This window comes from Hyperolius riggenbachi, chromosome 1 (genome assembly GCF_040937935.1).
Source record: "Hyperolius riggenbachi isolate aHypRig1 chromosome 1, aHypRig1.pri, whole genome shotgun sequence".
Taxonomy (NCBI): Eukaryota; Metazoa; Chordata; class Amphibia; order Anura; family Hyperoliidae; genus Hyperolius; species Hyperolius riggenbachi.
The window spans coordinates 486,797,739-486,814,798 of NC_090646.1; the positions used below are offsets into that span (position 1 = coordinate 486,797,739).

The 17,060-nt window shown below is 42.1% G+C and overlaps 1 protein-coding gene and 1 long non-coding RNA gene across 5 annotated transcripts in view; one reads left to right on the forward strand and one right to left on the reverse strand.

Annotated features, from left to right (window-relative positions):
* The window catches only part of LOC137522184 (uncharacterized), a 70,409-nt gene extending 64,975 nt beyond the window's left edge, over positions 1-5,434 (forward strand). Inside the window, exon 3 of the long non-coding RNA XR_011022261.1 lies at positions 5,263-5,434. This is a non-coding gene — a long non-coding RNA (uncharacterized lncRNA). The remainder of the gene's footprint in view (positions 1-5,262) is intronic.
* ZFHX2 (zinc finger homeobox 2) overlaps positions 1-17,060 on the reverse strand; it is a 149,701-nt gene that overhangs the window by 59,835 nt on the left and 72,806 nt on the right. For all 4 annotated transcript variants that reach the window (XM_068242206.1, XM_068242198.1, XM_068242202.1 and 1 more), the window contains 3 exons: positions 11,475-13,616; positions 7,890-8,443; positions 5,215-5,419 (listed from right to left, as the gene is read on the reverse strand). In XM_068242206.1, coding sequence (XP_068098307.1) covers positions 5,215-5,419; positions 7,890-8,443; positions 11,475-13,575 — 2,860 coding nt within the window. In that variant the 5' untranslated portion in view covers positions 13,576-13,616. The remainder of the gene's footprint in view (positions 1-5,214; positions 5,420-7,889; positions 8,444-11,474; positions 13,617-17,060) is intronic.

Genomic DNA, 17,060 nt, shown 5'->3' on the forward strand with positions numbered 1-17,060 from the left:
ACACTAGTACCTTCCTACTAACACTGTCTGCATATTCTACTGAGCTATGGAGCAAATGCTGTCATATACTGTAATGTTTTTGTGAGAAAACGCGGAAAAGCCGCCGCATATGCCAAGAGCGAGGCGGCTGACTCCGCGTCCAAAGCGGCGGTTTGCACGCATGGACACGCGTCTGGTAGTATGGTGGAATGCGGAAAAGCCGCCGAATGTCCTGACAGCAAAGCGGCTGTTTCCGCGTCCAACGCGGCGGTTTGCATGCAGCAGCATGCGCTTGGTGTGGCTGGGTCTGTTAGTGCACATAGGCAGATGGAGAGCTACGCGCGCGCGGGCCTGAACTCAGGACCTTTATACCAGAAGAGGAAGTGTCAGCTGATCAGGAAGATCAGCTGATTCCTGCAGGACTCATGATTGGCTGAATGGCTCGGGCGGGCGGCAGAGTCCAGCAACTATATATTCTGCTGCTTGTCAGTTGCTGGTTGTCTGCCATTGCTAACACTTGCGTGAAGGCACTCAGACCTTAGCTAGACCCGACAGTGTGCCAGAACCGGCTGGAGCTGGGAATCCACACTGAGTCAGATTCTTGATAGCTTAAAGTACTAATTGAATTGTATTATTTGTTAGACCAGTTCCAGGGTGTTGAGATCAAGGCCCTCACACCCCAGACTAGGAATACTGTGTATCTTCTGTGTATTCTCTAGCATAGTTCCAGGGTGTTGAGATCAAGGCCCTCACATCCAAGACTAGGGAACTGTATTATCATTTATGTTATACTCCAGACTAGTTCCAGGGTGTTGTGAATACGGACCTCACACCCCAGACTAGGTTGTGTTATTACTGTGTTACGTTAGCCCAGTTCAGGGTAAAACCTTACATATTAGCAGCAGGGCTTCCTGCATCCCAGCCTTGGTCCCTCGCTCAGGGGTCCACAGGCTACAGGAATATCACCCACCGCTCAGGGGTGAATTCCTCAGGAGTATAGGCCGCCAGCTCCTCTGGTGGTCTTTACTCAGAGTTGTTACTGTTGCACCAAACACTTACACTCTCTCTGGTGTCTAGAGGTTAGACATATCTGATTATTGACGATTCCGCAGATCCTCAATAATCGGGTATATCTGTATTCTTGGGGATACTGCGGATCGCCAAGGATCAGATTCTCTCTCTGGTTGCTGACACCGATCGTTACAGTTTTATACCTTTCACAACTGTCGCCAGTTTATTTGCAGGAAGGACATAAGCAACATAAGTAAAATATACACGGAAAAATCCATGGAAGCTGGGGATGTAAAAGGTAAATATAGGAAAAGCAGAGCATAAAAGACAGAAGAGGGAACAGATTTATTGGCACAGCAGGTCTGAGGCAATAAAAATTAAAAATAAAGTGATTAATGGTAAAGAACTTTTCCCAGCAGGACCCTATCCCCACTTGGGTGATGTTTCTGAGAAAGCCTGTCTGACTTTAGTGATCTACCTTCCCTACTAATTTACTGTACAGCACTGTGTAACATGCTGGTACTTCATATCTGAAGAATGATGATGATAACAGTAATTACCGTTCATTCATTCACAGACTAAATGGTGTCAAGACAAACTCAGAAATGCAGCACATAGAAACATACCATGAATTTCACATCATGATTTCAGATCTGTGACACTGTGTATAATGTAACTAAAAATATATAATATTGTTTGCAGTGTGGGCCAGTTTTTTAACGGGTGGGCCTTTTTACTAGTGTGTGTGTGTGTGTGTGTGTGTGTGTGTGTATATATATATATATATATATATATATATATATATATATATATATATATATAATAAAAAGTATGTGAACCCTTTGGAATTATGGAATTATATGGATTTCTGCACAAATTGGTTATACACTGATCTAATTTTCATCTAAGTCACAATAGACTATCACAGTCTGCCTAAACTAGTACCACACAAGTAATTAAATGTTTACATGTTTTTATTGAACACACCATGTAAACATTCACAGTGCGGGTGGAAAACGCATGTGAACCTTTGGATTTAATAATTGGTTGAACCTCCTTTGGCATCAACAACTTCAACCAAACGTTTCCTGTAGTTGCAGATCAGGTGTGCATAACGGTCAGGAGTAATTTTTGACCATTCTTCTTTACAGAACTGTTTCAGGTCAGCAATATTCTTGGGATGTCTGGTGTAAATCACTTTCTTGAGGTCATGCCATAGCATCTCAATCGGGTTGAGGTCAGAACTCTGACTGGGCCACTCTAGAAGGTGTATTTTCTTCCGTTTAAACCATTCTGTTGTTGATTTACTTCTATTCTTTTGATCGTTGTCCTGTTGCAAAACCCATTTTCTGCTGTGCTTCAGCTGGTGGACAGATGGCCTTAAAGGAATACTATTAATACCCAAGTTTTCTAAAATGGTATGTACAAATAATGTCTAAGTAGCTGTGTAAACATTTTCCTACTTTTCATGTTAAATATCAGAGGCAAAAGCTTTAACTTATTGAGGGTAGGATTTAGCTTTATTGGGACAAATGAATTGCAGAAGGGGTGTCTGCTTCAATGCAGAGCCAATGTTGCATATCAGACTAAAGAGTATTTTTCTCTGAAAGCAAAAACAGTATCAAAAGCTGTGACAATTACAAATGTTAACAAGTTACATTTCCTCTGCTCTCTTCACACAATTCAGTCAGAAACACGGGACACAGAAGCTGCAGCTGTTGGGAGCTTTCTCTCTCTCTCACACACACAGAGTTACACACAGGGTTAACTGATGAAGTGTGAGGGGAATTTCCCCTCCCCTCATGGTTCATTCTGCCGTCAGTTTTGGCATCAGTAAAATGTTAAAGTATTTTGATAACAGTAAACAAATAGGTTGCCAGTGAAATGTATACACCAGTACTTAGCAGCACTTCCCAAACAATTCCTTTCTCAATTGAAAAAAATATGTAAATCGATAGTGTTCCTTTAAGTTCTCCTGCAAAATGTCTTGATAAGCTTGGGAAATCATTTTTCCTTCAATGATAGCAATCCGTCCAGGCCCTGACACAGCAAAGCAGCTCCAAACCATAATGCTACCACCACCATACTTCACCACTGGGATGAGGTGTTGATGTTGGTGTGCTATGCCTCTTTTTCTCAACACATAGTGTTGTGTGTTTCTTCCAAACAACTCAACTTTGGTTTCATCTGGCATAGAGTATTTTGTCGGTGCTGCTGTGGAACATCCAGGTGTACTTTTGGAAACGTTAAACTTGCAGCACTGTTTTTTGGGGGGGGACAGTAGTGGCTTCCTCTTTAAAATCCTCCCATGAACTCCATTCTTGTTTGGTGTTTTACGTATCATTGATTTGCTAACAGGGATGTTAGCATATGCCAGAGACTTTTGTAAGTCTTTAGCTGACACTCTAGGATTCTTCTTCACCTCATTGAGCCTTTTGTGCTGTGCTCTTGCAGTCATCTTTACAGGACGGCCACTCCTAGGAAGAGTAGCAGCAGTGCTGAACTTTCTCCATTTATAGACAATTTGTCTTACTGTAGACTGATGAACAGCAAGGCTTTTGGAGATACTTTTATAACCCTTTCCAGCTTTATGCAAGTCAACAATTCTTAATTGTAGGTCTTCTGAGAGCTCTTTTGTGCGAGGCATCATTCACATCAGGCAATGCTTCTTGGGAAAAACAAACCCAAAACTGGTGTGTGTTTTTTTTATAGGAGAGGGCAGTTGTAACCAACACCTCCAATCTCATCTCATTGATTGGACTCAAGCTGGCTAACACCTCACTCCAATTAGCTCTCGGAGATGTCATTAGTCTAGGGGTTCACATACCATTTCCACCTGCAATGTGAATGTTTACATGGTATGTTCAATAAAAACATGGAAACCTTTAATTATTTGTGTGGTATTATTTTAAGCAGACTGTGATTGTCTATTGTTATAACTTAGATGAAGAACAGATCACATTTTATAACCAATTTGTGCAGCAAACCATATCATTCCAAAGGGTTCACATATTGTTTAACATTAATGGTGCCTTCCCCACATGTGCAAGCCTTCTACGCTGTGTCCTCTAATGCTTCCCAACTCCCACATGTGTAGGCCACCCATGCCACATACTATAAAGCAGAGCTCCCCAACCCTATCCTCAAGGCCCACCATCAGTGCATGTTCTGCAAAAAAAACACAAACATTCACAGGTGAGGAAATTAGTGTCTCAGCAGAGCTGATTAACTACCTGTGGATTAACTCTGTGGATTTCCACAAAACATGCACTGTTGGAGGACAGAATTGGGAATCCCTGCTCTAATGTACCCAACATACCATTACAGATGCAGTGTGTGTACAGTGTGCAGATAAGATGCCCAATGATCCTTCTCATTGTTATCCCAGATGACATGACACCCATGACAGTTTCAAAAAGAATTTCAAATTTTGGTCAGTCAGATCACAGGATGGTTTTCCAGCTTACCTCAATCCATCTTGAATCAGCATGGGCCCGAGAAAGTCAGCTAGGTTTCTGGGTCATAATTTTATACAGTTCGTTCTTTACCATTTAAGAGTTTAAACTTAAAGAGGTAAACTTTAACAGCAGAATTTTTTTTTAAACTGTTTCTGAGCCCATTTAGTAATTTTCACTATAGATTTATGTCTGTGTTTAATGCAGGGCAACCTGAGGGCTTGAAGAGCACAGATGTTTGTTGTCAGATTTGTCCCTTGCATACAAGGATTTATCTTGTTTTTCTGAATCTTTTATTGATATTTTAACTGTAGATGATAAAATCCCTAAATTCTTTAAATTCTTTTTCGTAATGAGTATATGTTTAAATACTTAAATATATACTGTCACAGTAATAATACTGACTATTCAAAATAAAGATTCTGATTTTAGAGCATCACAGTTAAATTGCAAATAAATATACACTGTAATGCCTGGTACACATGATGCAATTTTCTCATCAAATCGACGGGAAATTTCCTGTCGTTTACTAATTTCCAACAGGTCTGAAGGCGAAATTTCATTGTGTGTACCAGGCCTTAGGGCCAGCTAACAATTCATCCAATGACAGAAGCCATAAAAGTGGTTAAACCTGAAAACTAAACTTATCACTAACTTCATTCAATATAAACAGCCTTGGGCATTGGTAAACTGAAAAATTAACTGCTTACTCAGCAGTGATTGGATATTTTCACATGTTTTATGACAGACAAATATAACTGGACCTTACCATGTTCCTGCTGGCTTCTATTAACAGTTATGATTCTTTCGAGTATAGCTTCTCCATGTGTAAGCCTCCACTGTGTGACATTCTGATGGTGATTTGCTGAACGTAGATGTGACATCATCCCAAGGCGAGATCCAACACTGCTGTCACACGGGGCACAGTGAAAACCTACATCGCTTCCACTGCTACCTTCAATGACCTGCAGAAACTGCATGTAGACATGTACATGGTAAGTGAGCTACTTCTGCTTTATATAGTTATACACAAAAATAATCCAGTTACATAAGAGTTAAATAAGGTATATACAAGTAGTGTAAAATCAGCAAGTTAGGTTAATCAGAACTGTACGTGTAGCCTAAAGCAAATCTGACTTTACAAGGGTGATTCAGCCATAATATATTAGCTGTTGCTGTCACTTACCACGAAGGGTGTGGCCTGCCACTGTCACTGCTCTATCTCTACCTGCATGACACACAGCCAATCACTTGGCTTGCGTGAAATCTCATGGAGGCTCAGCTTTCCACAATTGCATCGACTGTTGGTTCTTGGTGACATCAAGGAGACATTGTTCATGGCAGGAGACAAGAACAGCTGGTATCATATGGTGTTATGGTATCATCCAGACGCTACTTTTTTATTGGGCAGTTCATTATCATTTTAAAAATAAAGACATCCCAGTGCACAGCAAAGTCATATTAGCAACAATATTTATGGTCCTGACTTTTAAAATGATGCCATTTAGTAGCTGCAGTGATACTGCAATGCTGATGACCTCTTGATGTTGTGCCATTTCCATAGCCCTAAAGTGAGGTTCAAAATCATCCCCATTGATACAAGCAGCTGTTGTTACACATTAGTATCTTTGTGTGGCTCATGTCACTGCCCTATCACTGTCGGCATGTAAAACAGTAAGGAGTATTAGAGAAAGGCTCCCTAATGCTCTTGGTCACCCGTGGAGTGCATCCTAATGCTGCAAATACACGGGTCGATTGACTCCCGCCGCGTCCCCGCTCGTCCGCGTGGATCGATTACTGCTCGTCCCCGCCGACGTTCCTTATCAGCTGCTTGATTCCCTGCCATTGTCCGCCGGTGGGGATCGAGCGGGCGGGGGTCGAGCAGCTTGATTGGACCAGCTGAATATTATCAGCTGGCCGGATCAGCTGGTCGATACACGGTACAGAAACGTACCGTGTATCCTCAGTATAAGTGGCTGCAACTCTGAATCGCTTTGAATCCACCAAGAGAAAAAAAGCAATGTAAATATTATATGTCTTTTCTTGTCTGCATAAATAACTTCCAAAGATTCAGTTAACACTTCATTTGGGTAATTATTATATATATTATATTATATATATATTATATTGAGAATCTATACAATTTCAAAACTTACTACAATGAATTGGATGCTATAAGTTTAGGTACTGCTTTAGCCCAACATCAGCACCACCTAGGGTGATATACGATGTGCTTATCTAGGCATTAAAATCCCATTGTCATGCTGTGAACATCAGTCTCCATTCTCCTAAGAGGTAACAGGAGGGTTTTTGCACCTGCCAGCAGACATCATGCAGAATGTTTATATCAGGCATGAACATACTGTATGTGGCTTAGTGTCTATGTACAACACTTCAATACCACAGGGGTTTATAATGAAATGGTAAGCACCTTGGTAGAACTTACATGTCTGAAGCCTTAACTTTTCTCAGCAGATACAACACTGTAAGGTTCGTACTGTACACACGTGCAACTTTTCCGCCCAACTATCATCTAAACCCAGTCTGTTGGATGCCAGTTGGGCATGTGTACGCTGGCAAAAGACAAGACATCCAACTGATAACAGGCGGTTTGCCCAATCCAACCGGAGGATCAACCTGTCCAACTAGGTTGGCCACGTGTGTACAAGTAATTTGAACAACTTGTTTTTGAATGCAGACTTGTTGGTGCGCATGCAATATTTATATATTTAAATGAGTTGGTTATTTAGTCGATCAGCGCATGTATGTACTGGTCATGTAAACAACAAGTTGTGCATTAAGTTGCACTTATGTACTGAGCCTTAGTCACCCTCATCTCATAGGATGCTGTAGGGCGACACCGAAAACCATCTTTGTTTTTAACAAGGCATTCTTCTAAAAAAAATGTAGCACTTAAAGGGGTTCTTTTGCGAAAAAAGTAGGCAGTTAAAAAATGTGACAGATGACAGGTTTTGGGCCAGTCCATCTTTTTAAGGGGGATTCTCAGGGATTTCTTTGTTTTTCACAGCATTTCCTGAACAACAGTTTAACTGCCAAAATAGCAAAATAGCAAGATACCAGCCGGCCTCCCTAATCACTTGCACACTATTATGTCAGTTAGATTTTGCAACTGTTGTTCAGGAAATGCTGTTGAAAACAAAGAAAGCCCTGAGAATCCCCCTTAAAAAGATGGACTGGCCCAAAACCTGTCATCTGTCACATTTTTTAACTGCCTACTTTTTTCGCGAAAGAACTCCTTTAAATAGTTGCATAAGCATGTGTAGTGTAGCTGTTATAAAGTGGACAAAGTTACATATGAGAACTGTTCGCTTAAGGAAACATATGAAGCCAGAAGCAATAACAAAGCATACGGCATCCACAACCCTTCTGAGATGGAAGACTGACAAGGTATTTGATCGCATCAAACATATATGATTATGTCACCTTGTAGACACGTAGGCTCTCTTCATGTCCCCCTCCCTGAACATGAAGCTGTATCTTCTCTCTGCTGTTGCTTTCATATCCACACAGGTTACAGCGCAGGTGCAGTGGAGGGAATGAGGATGCCTGGCTGTATCCACTGATGGGAAGTTCTGCTGCTGAGGCTTGTGCAGTGGCCAGCGCTGCACCACCTTCCCGCATATGGGCAGCCAGCTGATATTTCTGTGCATGTTTGTCAGTCTTCAAATGCAGCTGGAAGTTAGCTTTAAGTTGGGTGCTGTAAGAGCAGAGACGGCAACAGTGTAGGTCTCCCCTCACTTCCCTCCATTCTCTCTCAGGTAGAGACCGGCCTCTGCTGGCATGAGAGAGCAGAGCCTCCAAACTGTCTGTTGTATAGCATCGACACACCAAGCAGCGGAACACACCAGAGGATAGCTCTTCATCAGGGTATGGAGGTGATGGGTCTGGCAGAGGCGGTACCGATAGGGCTACAGCAGATGAACTTAAAGCATTGACTTGAGGTCCTGATGGAGAATCAGGCGTGAGGAGATTGCAAGCTGAAAAGATGAATGGAGAAAAGCGTTTATTTTCTGCTGTCTGACAAGAAATGATTAAAAATTATGACTTTTTGTAATTTTTTTTTTTGTAGTTTACTTTGACTGAAAGGAAAGATGTTACACACAGCTTATAAAGACTTAATTAGAGTACATTATTCTGTCATCATGATTCACTTTACCAAGGAAGAATCTTTCCAGGATTTAATTTCTGAGCTCCACCCTGCCATAGAAAAGAACCCGGTATGTTCATGTGATTCAGACTCTACTGCAGCCAAAGTGATCAGCAGGACTGCCAAGCAACTGGTATTGTATAAAAGGAAATACTAAATATGGCAGCCTCCATATCCTTCTCACTTCAGTTGTCCTTAATATCCTTATATATGTTACCTTTTGCATCAGTATTTTATCTTCTGCATCAAAGCAGCATTGCTGTTGCTTAAAACCAACTTCAAAACTGAAGTAAGGAGTTTACAAAAATGTTTGAGCTTCCTCTCTCACTGTTTCTTTTTCTATTCATGGCTGCAGGCACAGGAATACATTCATCCAGAAATAGAGATAGATAGATAGATAGATAGATAGATAGATAGATAGATAGATAGAAAAATATATATTTGTACAGCCCAAAATATGCAGAACCACCACATTAATATTTTAGAAATTAATTGGACTCCGAGCACCTCTCATGGGCATGCCTTTAACCCTCCTGGCGGTCAATTAAAACCGCCAGGGGGCAGCGCAGCACTATTTACATTTTTTTTTAAATCATGTAGCTAGCCTACACGACAGCCGCTGAGCCTCCGGCGATCAGGCCCATCAGGAAATCCCGTTCTAAACGGGATTTCCATTAGGGCTTCCTCGTCGCCATGGCGACAGGGCGGGATGACGTCACCGACGTCGTGACATCAAATGGAGTCCCGATCCACCCCTCAGCGCTGCCTGGCACTGATTGGCCAGGCTGCGCATGGGGTCTGGGGGGGAAGGGCCGGCATTGAGCGGCGGGTAGCGGCGAATCGGCGCAGAGCGGCAGCGATCGGGCACTGCACGCAGCTAGCAAAGTGCTAGCTGCATGTAATAAAAAAAATTGTGCAAATCGGCCCAGCAGGGCCTGAAAATCCTCCTGCGCGGCACAGCCCGAGCTGAGCTTGGGCTTACCGCCAGGAAGGTTAAGCCAGAAGACTTCCAACAAAGTCGTGCTATGACCCCTCTGGAGGAGCCTCTTGCAATGGCCATGCATGTCACTTCCTCTTCCTGCTTCATTCAGTGATGCTTTTCTCTAACAGAGAAGACAGGGTTGACCCAGAAGTTATAACATATAAGATGGCAGCCACGATTTTTAAATTGATATTGAACGAAAACGATTTGGTGTAGAACGGTGATTCAGGCATCAAATGAAAGAGGAGAGCACAAGCTACAGAAATGTATGCATCTTTAACCACTTTACCCCCGCGCGTACGTATTTCTCCGCCCCTTTTTCCATCCTTTAAAAACCAGGGACGGAGAAACACGTACTTTCCGCGTTCCCGCCGCTGCCCGCGCTCCCGCTCGTAAACACGCCGCCCGCCGCTAGTAAAACCGCCGCCGCCCGCTCGCCCAGAGATCAATGAACGGGAAAATCCATTCCCGTTCGTTGATCTAAGCCCCGCAATGATCAGCTGCTCTCCTATGGGCAGCGCGATCATTGTGAGAAAAAACTCACGTGTCCAGCCTCCTTATTCTTCCTCCAAGCTTCCGGAAGGAAGCTTGGAGGTCGCATTAAAACAAAAAGTTACTGTGGCCATCTTGTGGCCAAATAGTAAACTACACCCTACACATTTTTCACATACAAATAAATGACTTTTACACATAAAATTAACTCATTACTTCCCACACTCCCCATTTTTTTTTTTTGTAATTAAAAAAAAATTAAAAAATTTACAATTAAAAAAAATACATAAATAGTTACCTTAGGGACTGAACTTTTTAAATATTTATGTCAAGAGGGTATAACACTGTTACTTTATAAACTATGGGCTTGTAATTAGGGATGGACGCAAAACTGAAAAAAATGCACCTTTATTTCCAAATAAAATATTGGCGCCAAACATTGTGATAGGGACATAATTTAAATGGTTTTATAACCGGGACAAAAGGGCAAATATGTTTCATGGGTTTTAATTACAGTAGCATGCATTATTTAAAAACTATAATGGCCGAAAACTGAAAAATAATTATTTTTTTCCCCACATTTTTCCTATTTTCACATTAAAACACATTTAGAAAAAAATAATTCTTGGCATAATGTCCCACCTAAAGAAAGCCTAATTAGTGGCGAAAAAAACAAGATATAGTTCATTTCATTGCGATAAGTAATAATAAAGTTATAGACGAATGAATGGAAGGAGCGCTGAAAGGTGAAAATTGCTCTGGTGGTCAGGGGGTAAAACCCCTCAGTGGCGAAGTGGTTAAGTACTTTGCAGTACTGGTCAGAGCATGCCCATGAGAGGTGCTCGGAGTCCCTTTAAAAGAAATTTGATATATTTAAACTTGCATCTAGGCCAGGCATGGGCAAACTTGGCCCTCCAGCTGTTTAGGAACTACAAGTCCCACAATGCATTGCAGGAGTCTGACAGCCACAGTCATGACTCATAAAGGCAAATGCATTGTGGGATTTGTAGTTCCTTAACAGCTGGAGGGCCAAGTTTGCCCATGCCTGATCTAGGCAATGTATGATACTGCTTTTAGGCGAATTAAGAAGACTGATTTTGCTAGGTATTTCCTTAATTATAAGCATAAGTTAAAACAACAGATTTTAAAATGTGTGACTAAAACAAAAACCTGATGTGTCCTACAAAAAACAGTGTAAGTTCTGCATATTATTAGCAGTGCATACTGCAAAATAATAAATTTAGCTCTTGTTACCAAGGTATGAGACATCCTGTTAATTAAAATAGTAAGCAGGTGTCCTTTTTTCATTTAATTTAAATTTGCTTTAAAGAAAACATTATTTATCTGGTACTTTCTTTTTAGGTTTAAATATTGTATCTTTTCTCACCTTGGCTGCTAGAAGAGCTGAAATGCATGGGATTAAAGAGTAGTGGGTGCTCCAAGGTCTGCTCCGGTGCAAGTGGACCTCCATAGAAAGGGAAATTATCTTGGCCCATTCCTAGACCCTGGTGAAGAAGCAGGACATTCTGCATGTGCTTTTCGCTGGTCATATGAATTCGTAAATTGCGTGAGATGTTGGTTTCATAGTTGCACACTTTGCAGTGCCATGAGGCTTTTTGTTTTATCTGTCGTTCAGTGGGTGATGTTTGGATGGCATCTACCTGACTGACACTCACTGTTTGTGTTGTTATAGGAGGTACTGCTGTATTTGGTGTAGAACTTGATCCTTGGTACCCTTGTAAGTTGGCCAAGTGTTTGTCAGACTGCATGTGTATAGTAAGGTTTCCCTTGGTGGTTGTAGAATAGTTGCAAGCTTCACAACGATATGGCTTATAGCCACAGTTGTAACTCTCACCTCTGGCCAGCCGTGGGTGTTGCTGGCCACTATGGCAATAAGAACAGTGGCTATGACTTTCTGGATGTTTTTCCTTCATATGAACATCCAGTGTTTGTTGGTATTTGTAATGCCAGTTACATTTGGGACATTTGAGAGTTTTACATGAATTACGTGAGTGTAGTAGGGCAAGTTGGCCTTGGAGAGATAGACTTTGGAATGGCTGGGGGCCTGAGTTTGACGAGCAGTCATCTAGGGCTAGGGGCCCACGATCTGCATCTGTTTGGTTACCGATTTTGTCAGAACCACTGAGAGCTCCCATTTGAATAAAAGAATTTGTCATCATTGGGCCATAGAAGCTTTGGTTTGAAAGTAGTTGCTCACTAACATCTGAGGGCTGGGAGCCAGCAAAGTTGGTTTCTGCCATATCTTCTACTTCCTCTTCAACATCTTCACCCCCCAGCACTTCTGTTACTGATGAGCACCAATTTGGTACTTCAGTCTTTTCATCTATAAGGGCCTTTGAATCTTTGGCTTCAGTTGAATGGGCTGTTCCTGTAGGATCACATTTGTGATAGCTTAGAGGTGAGTTGGGCACCAGGCCCATAGAAACATTGGGGTTTCCTTCTGGATTCCCTTGAAAAGTCCCTTGACTTTTGGTATCACTGGAGTTTGTATTTGACGTTAGATCGTCCAATGGTCCTGACTGCTCAGGCACACTTTGGATTATATCTACAGAAGAGGTGTTTTGGACCCTAGGAAGGACAACATTCTCTGGCTCCTGGCCAGCATCTAACACATTTTGACTTATTTTTGGTTCTAAAAGGCTGATGGAAATCTGACCACCAGATCTATGTATAATACCAGAGGTTTCCCCTGATGCCAGCTGATCTTGATAAGGATGTTCTAAACCATGAAAGCGAGAGGCATGCCATCCCAATTGGCTTCCGATACGAAAGTCAAGGTGGCATGGGAGACAAATCCATGTTCCATCCACCCTTTGTAATCTGGTAGAATCCCCATGCGTTTCATGTCTGATATCTTCTTCCCCCTTTTGCCCCCCCGCCTCCTGTTCTTTGGGTTGGTCTTGTATTCTGGGCGAGGTGCCAGGCGCCGTTTGAGTGAGATTGGCTGCCTCGGCTGAGGTATGTCGGGATATTTGGTTAGAGCAAAAGCCTTGGTAGGTGGCGGTGAGACGAAAAGAGGTGAGTGGATGATGGTTTGTTACTGTGCTTTTTGGTGACTCCTGTGGTAAGGATGAGGAAGGAACAGCACCATCGTCTCCTTCCTCACCTTTCAGGAGGTAGACAGTTCCGTCACTGGAAAATAGCACATGCCTCTCAAGTGCCTCCCCTCCATCCTCAGTTTCCTCCTTGCGGTTTGGTTGTAAAGGAGATGCAAGCTTTGGCAGATAAGCTGGGTGCGGAGAATTGGGAGTCAGAAAGGGTGGCTGCAAGACGGAGGATGATGGGCTAGCGGGCCCATATCCTCCACCTGCAACAGAGGTGGATGTGGAGAATTCTGGTGAAGGATTAGGAGGCAAGAGAGGGGTATCTTTGGTGGTTGTTGTGCAGAGGGGTACATTGAGGTCCAGAGGCCAAGAGCTTCTTTCATCCTGCCCGGGAGAGGCGAGGAAGCATTCACCAGCATCCATAGCTCCACGATGGATATTCAAGACTCATCTCAGACACAGCCCTACAAATAGAAGAAAACACATTGAGAAAAGGACAAGCAGAAAAGACCTGTGGCAAAACAAGTTGTTACTTGCTTTGATATATAACGAGAGCGTAATTGCAGCTTTTCTTGTTTATACATCATCTGATAAAAATGATTAAATCAATCCCTGTTATGCCTTACACTGACGTATTCTTTATTCTATTTGGCTCTGAAACAAGTAACATATACAAAACATTTACAACTGCCTGCCCTGTAATGAGAAAATGAGGTAAAGTATACATTGAGCAGTCTTGTGTGTGCAGTTCACAAAAATGCTTGCCTGTCTATTCTGTCTGAATTATAGCAACCTGTCCAGTGTTGTCTGTGTCAGAAATGTTCCACTCAGCAGGTTATGGCACGGCTGGGGTTAATTGCTGCTCCGCTGGTCTCACTCCGCCTCCCTCCCTGGAGTCCTTATAATTCTGCTCCCCACAGAGTCTGATGTTGAGGTGATTAAAGAGCTGTGAGCCTGAGCACATTAGCATGTTAATGAGTATGGAAATTATTAACTAAAGAGTTTCATTCTACAGCGTGGCAGAGGAGGAGATTTAATATAAGGTGGGGGGGGGGGGATGGGGTGAAGCACGGGTGCAAAAATGGGGGTGAAACTGTTAAAGAAAGGAACATAAAAAGAGTGCCGGGTTTTTGCTATTGTGATCATGAAATCAAGCTGCCCTATTTCAAGACGTGCTTGTATGTACCCACCAACATCAATAAATACCTCCGCAAGAGCTCAATATGGAGCTGTCCTCATTATCGATAATCACTCTAATTGTTTATACTCCTCTTCATAATCAGAGCCCAAGCCGGGCTCAACTAGCCAATTTATGCAGCCATCACAAACCGGCATAGTAATGAGCCTCCAATGCAGGAATAACCAACTAATGCAGCCATGCCCCAGAGAACATTTCATTTTATAACTGGAACACACTGAATGGACGCCTTATAGGCACATGCTTTCTCACTACAGCTACTGCTTGGATACTTACATTTAATATTCCTCCTAGCACATTTACAGCCAACCTATTTGCTCATAATTAGCAGATTATTGCACCTGCCAGCTAAGTCATTTTATATTTCATCCTAACCATCTACGCTTAATTAATCAATGCTTAATCAAAACATTATGCCCCTTCATAGTTATATAATATTACACTAAAATACTTTTTTTTTTTTACATCCAGTAAGGTGCTCGGCTGGCTGCCAAATCTATTGGTTCTCTCATTTTGGATCTACACGGATAGAAAATCACAAGACTTCCATGTAAACATGAGCATTTGAATTCAACATTTGCAATCTGATAGGGAGTTTACCATATGAGAGTTTCTAATATATAAACATATACACACGCACACTCACATATATACAGGAACAAAAAAAATGCTGTATATCTAGGCTGATGTGGACGGTGTAATGTGTTAGGAACAAAAGGATGTTACATTGTTTGTTGGAAATTACAATTATCAACCTGCAGAGGGTTGAATACAAAGATAGCCCAAAATCAAATTGAATATATGATGTGGCAGAATAGTCCATTTTGTCAAAATGCTATTACTGCAAATCAGAATTGTATTCGGTATTCTATATGGCTCCCATGTGCGTGTATGCATGCCTGATAATGTTGGAGCATGCTCCTAATGAGAAGACAGATGGTGCCCTGGGGGATCTCCTCCCAGATATAGACCAGGGCATCACTGAGCTACTGGACAGTATGAGGTGCAACCTGGCAGAGCAGGATAGACTGAGACATGGTCAAGCATGGGGTCCAGTCATTGGTATCAGTCCCTTCATCCTCCAGAAACAGCCTGAATGCTTTAACCACATGGGTCCCGGCATTGACGTGCACCAGAAAGAACCCAGAACCCACTGCACCAGCGAAGGATCTGATGGGTCAAAAGATTTAATCCCAACACCTAATAGCAGTCAAAGTGCCGATTTCTAGCCTGTAGAGGTTTGTGCCTCCCTCCATGGATATGCCTTCATAGACCATCACTGACCCACCGCTAAACCAACCATGTTACAGGCAGCATAACGTTCTCCATACCCTTTCATATTTGTCATGTGTGCTCTGATTGAACCTACTATGCGAGTGCCAATGGTGGACTGGTATTCTATGACAAATGCCAATCGAGTTTTGAAGTGTTGAGCAGTAAGAACAAGGCCCACTGGAGGACACCGGGGCCTTTGACCACCTTTAGAATGTTGTTTTTGGTTGTTTGGTATGATACATTCACACCAGTGGCCTGTCTGAAGTCATTTTATAGGGTTCAGGCAGTGCTCATGATGTTTCTCCCTGTCAAAATGAACAGATACCACTCCTGCTGATGAGTGAAGGACTTTCAGCTTTCCTGTCCAGCTCTCCATGAGTAACTACCTGTCTCCTGAGGTCTACACCATGGCCTTGAAACTGTGGTGGGACACAAAGTAAACCTTTTGGCAATGGTATGTACTGATGTGTCATCCTGGAGTAGTTGGACTACCTGTGCAACCTCTGTAGGGTCCAGGTATAGCCTCATGCTACCAGTGGTGACACTGACTAGTAACAAGATGAGGAGGAAAAAGTCACAGTGTCATCAGTATGTTAAACCATTCCTATGTTGGTGGTCCTCTCATTGTTGCACCTCTAGTGCACCTTTCAATTTCATTAACACCAAGGCAGCTGTAACTGTTTACCAACCCCTTCTGCTTTTTATCAGGCCAGATCAATATCCCAAAAGTTTCATTAGTATGATGCCATACTTATGATTAAAAAGCGTTCCTTTAATTTATTTTTAACAGTTTATATCTCCTTCATATATCTAGCTATCAGTTAAAAATTTTTGGCAAAACTTGCTTGTTAAAGAAAAAGACATGCAACGGGCGCCCTGTGAGACCAGGGGCACATTGACTGCTTTCACCATGAGAGCAGATTTCCAGAATCTGGAACAAAAAAAAATCTTTAAAGTGAAATTCCACACTTGCCAAAAGAAAAAAATGCTGAATCAGTGCTGCACAAATGTTTTTATAATTTAATATTATTAAAACATTTAAATTTTCTGTCAGAATTTCTAAAACTGGCTGCCAGTCCAACTTTCAGTACAGGCAACGGAGGTACGTTCTTCTTTCAACAATGAGAATTAGCTGCACAGACCAGAACAATTGTTGCTTATTTTCCACAACTGCACAAACTGAGAGACTATCTGAATACTCCCAGTCTTGACAGAAACTGCTATGATCATCGTGGAGTAAATAAGAATTGAATTTGTTTATATAAGGTACAGAGTTAAATATACAGAAGTGAAACGAAGGGATAGCTTATTTATCAAAAGAAGGTAGAATTCCTCATTTTCATGTTTTCAATTAAGTCGCCTCTTTTACAATCTCATCAAAACTTAGCAAAGGAGAGTTTCCACCCAGGAAGTGCACTGTCCGGATAGTGTAATG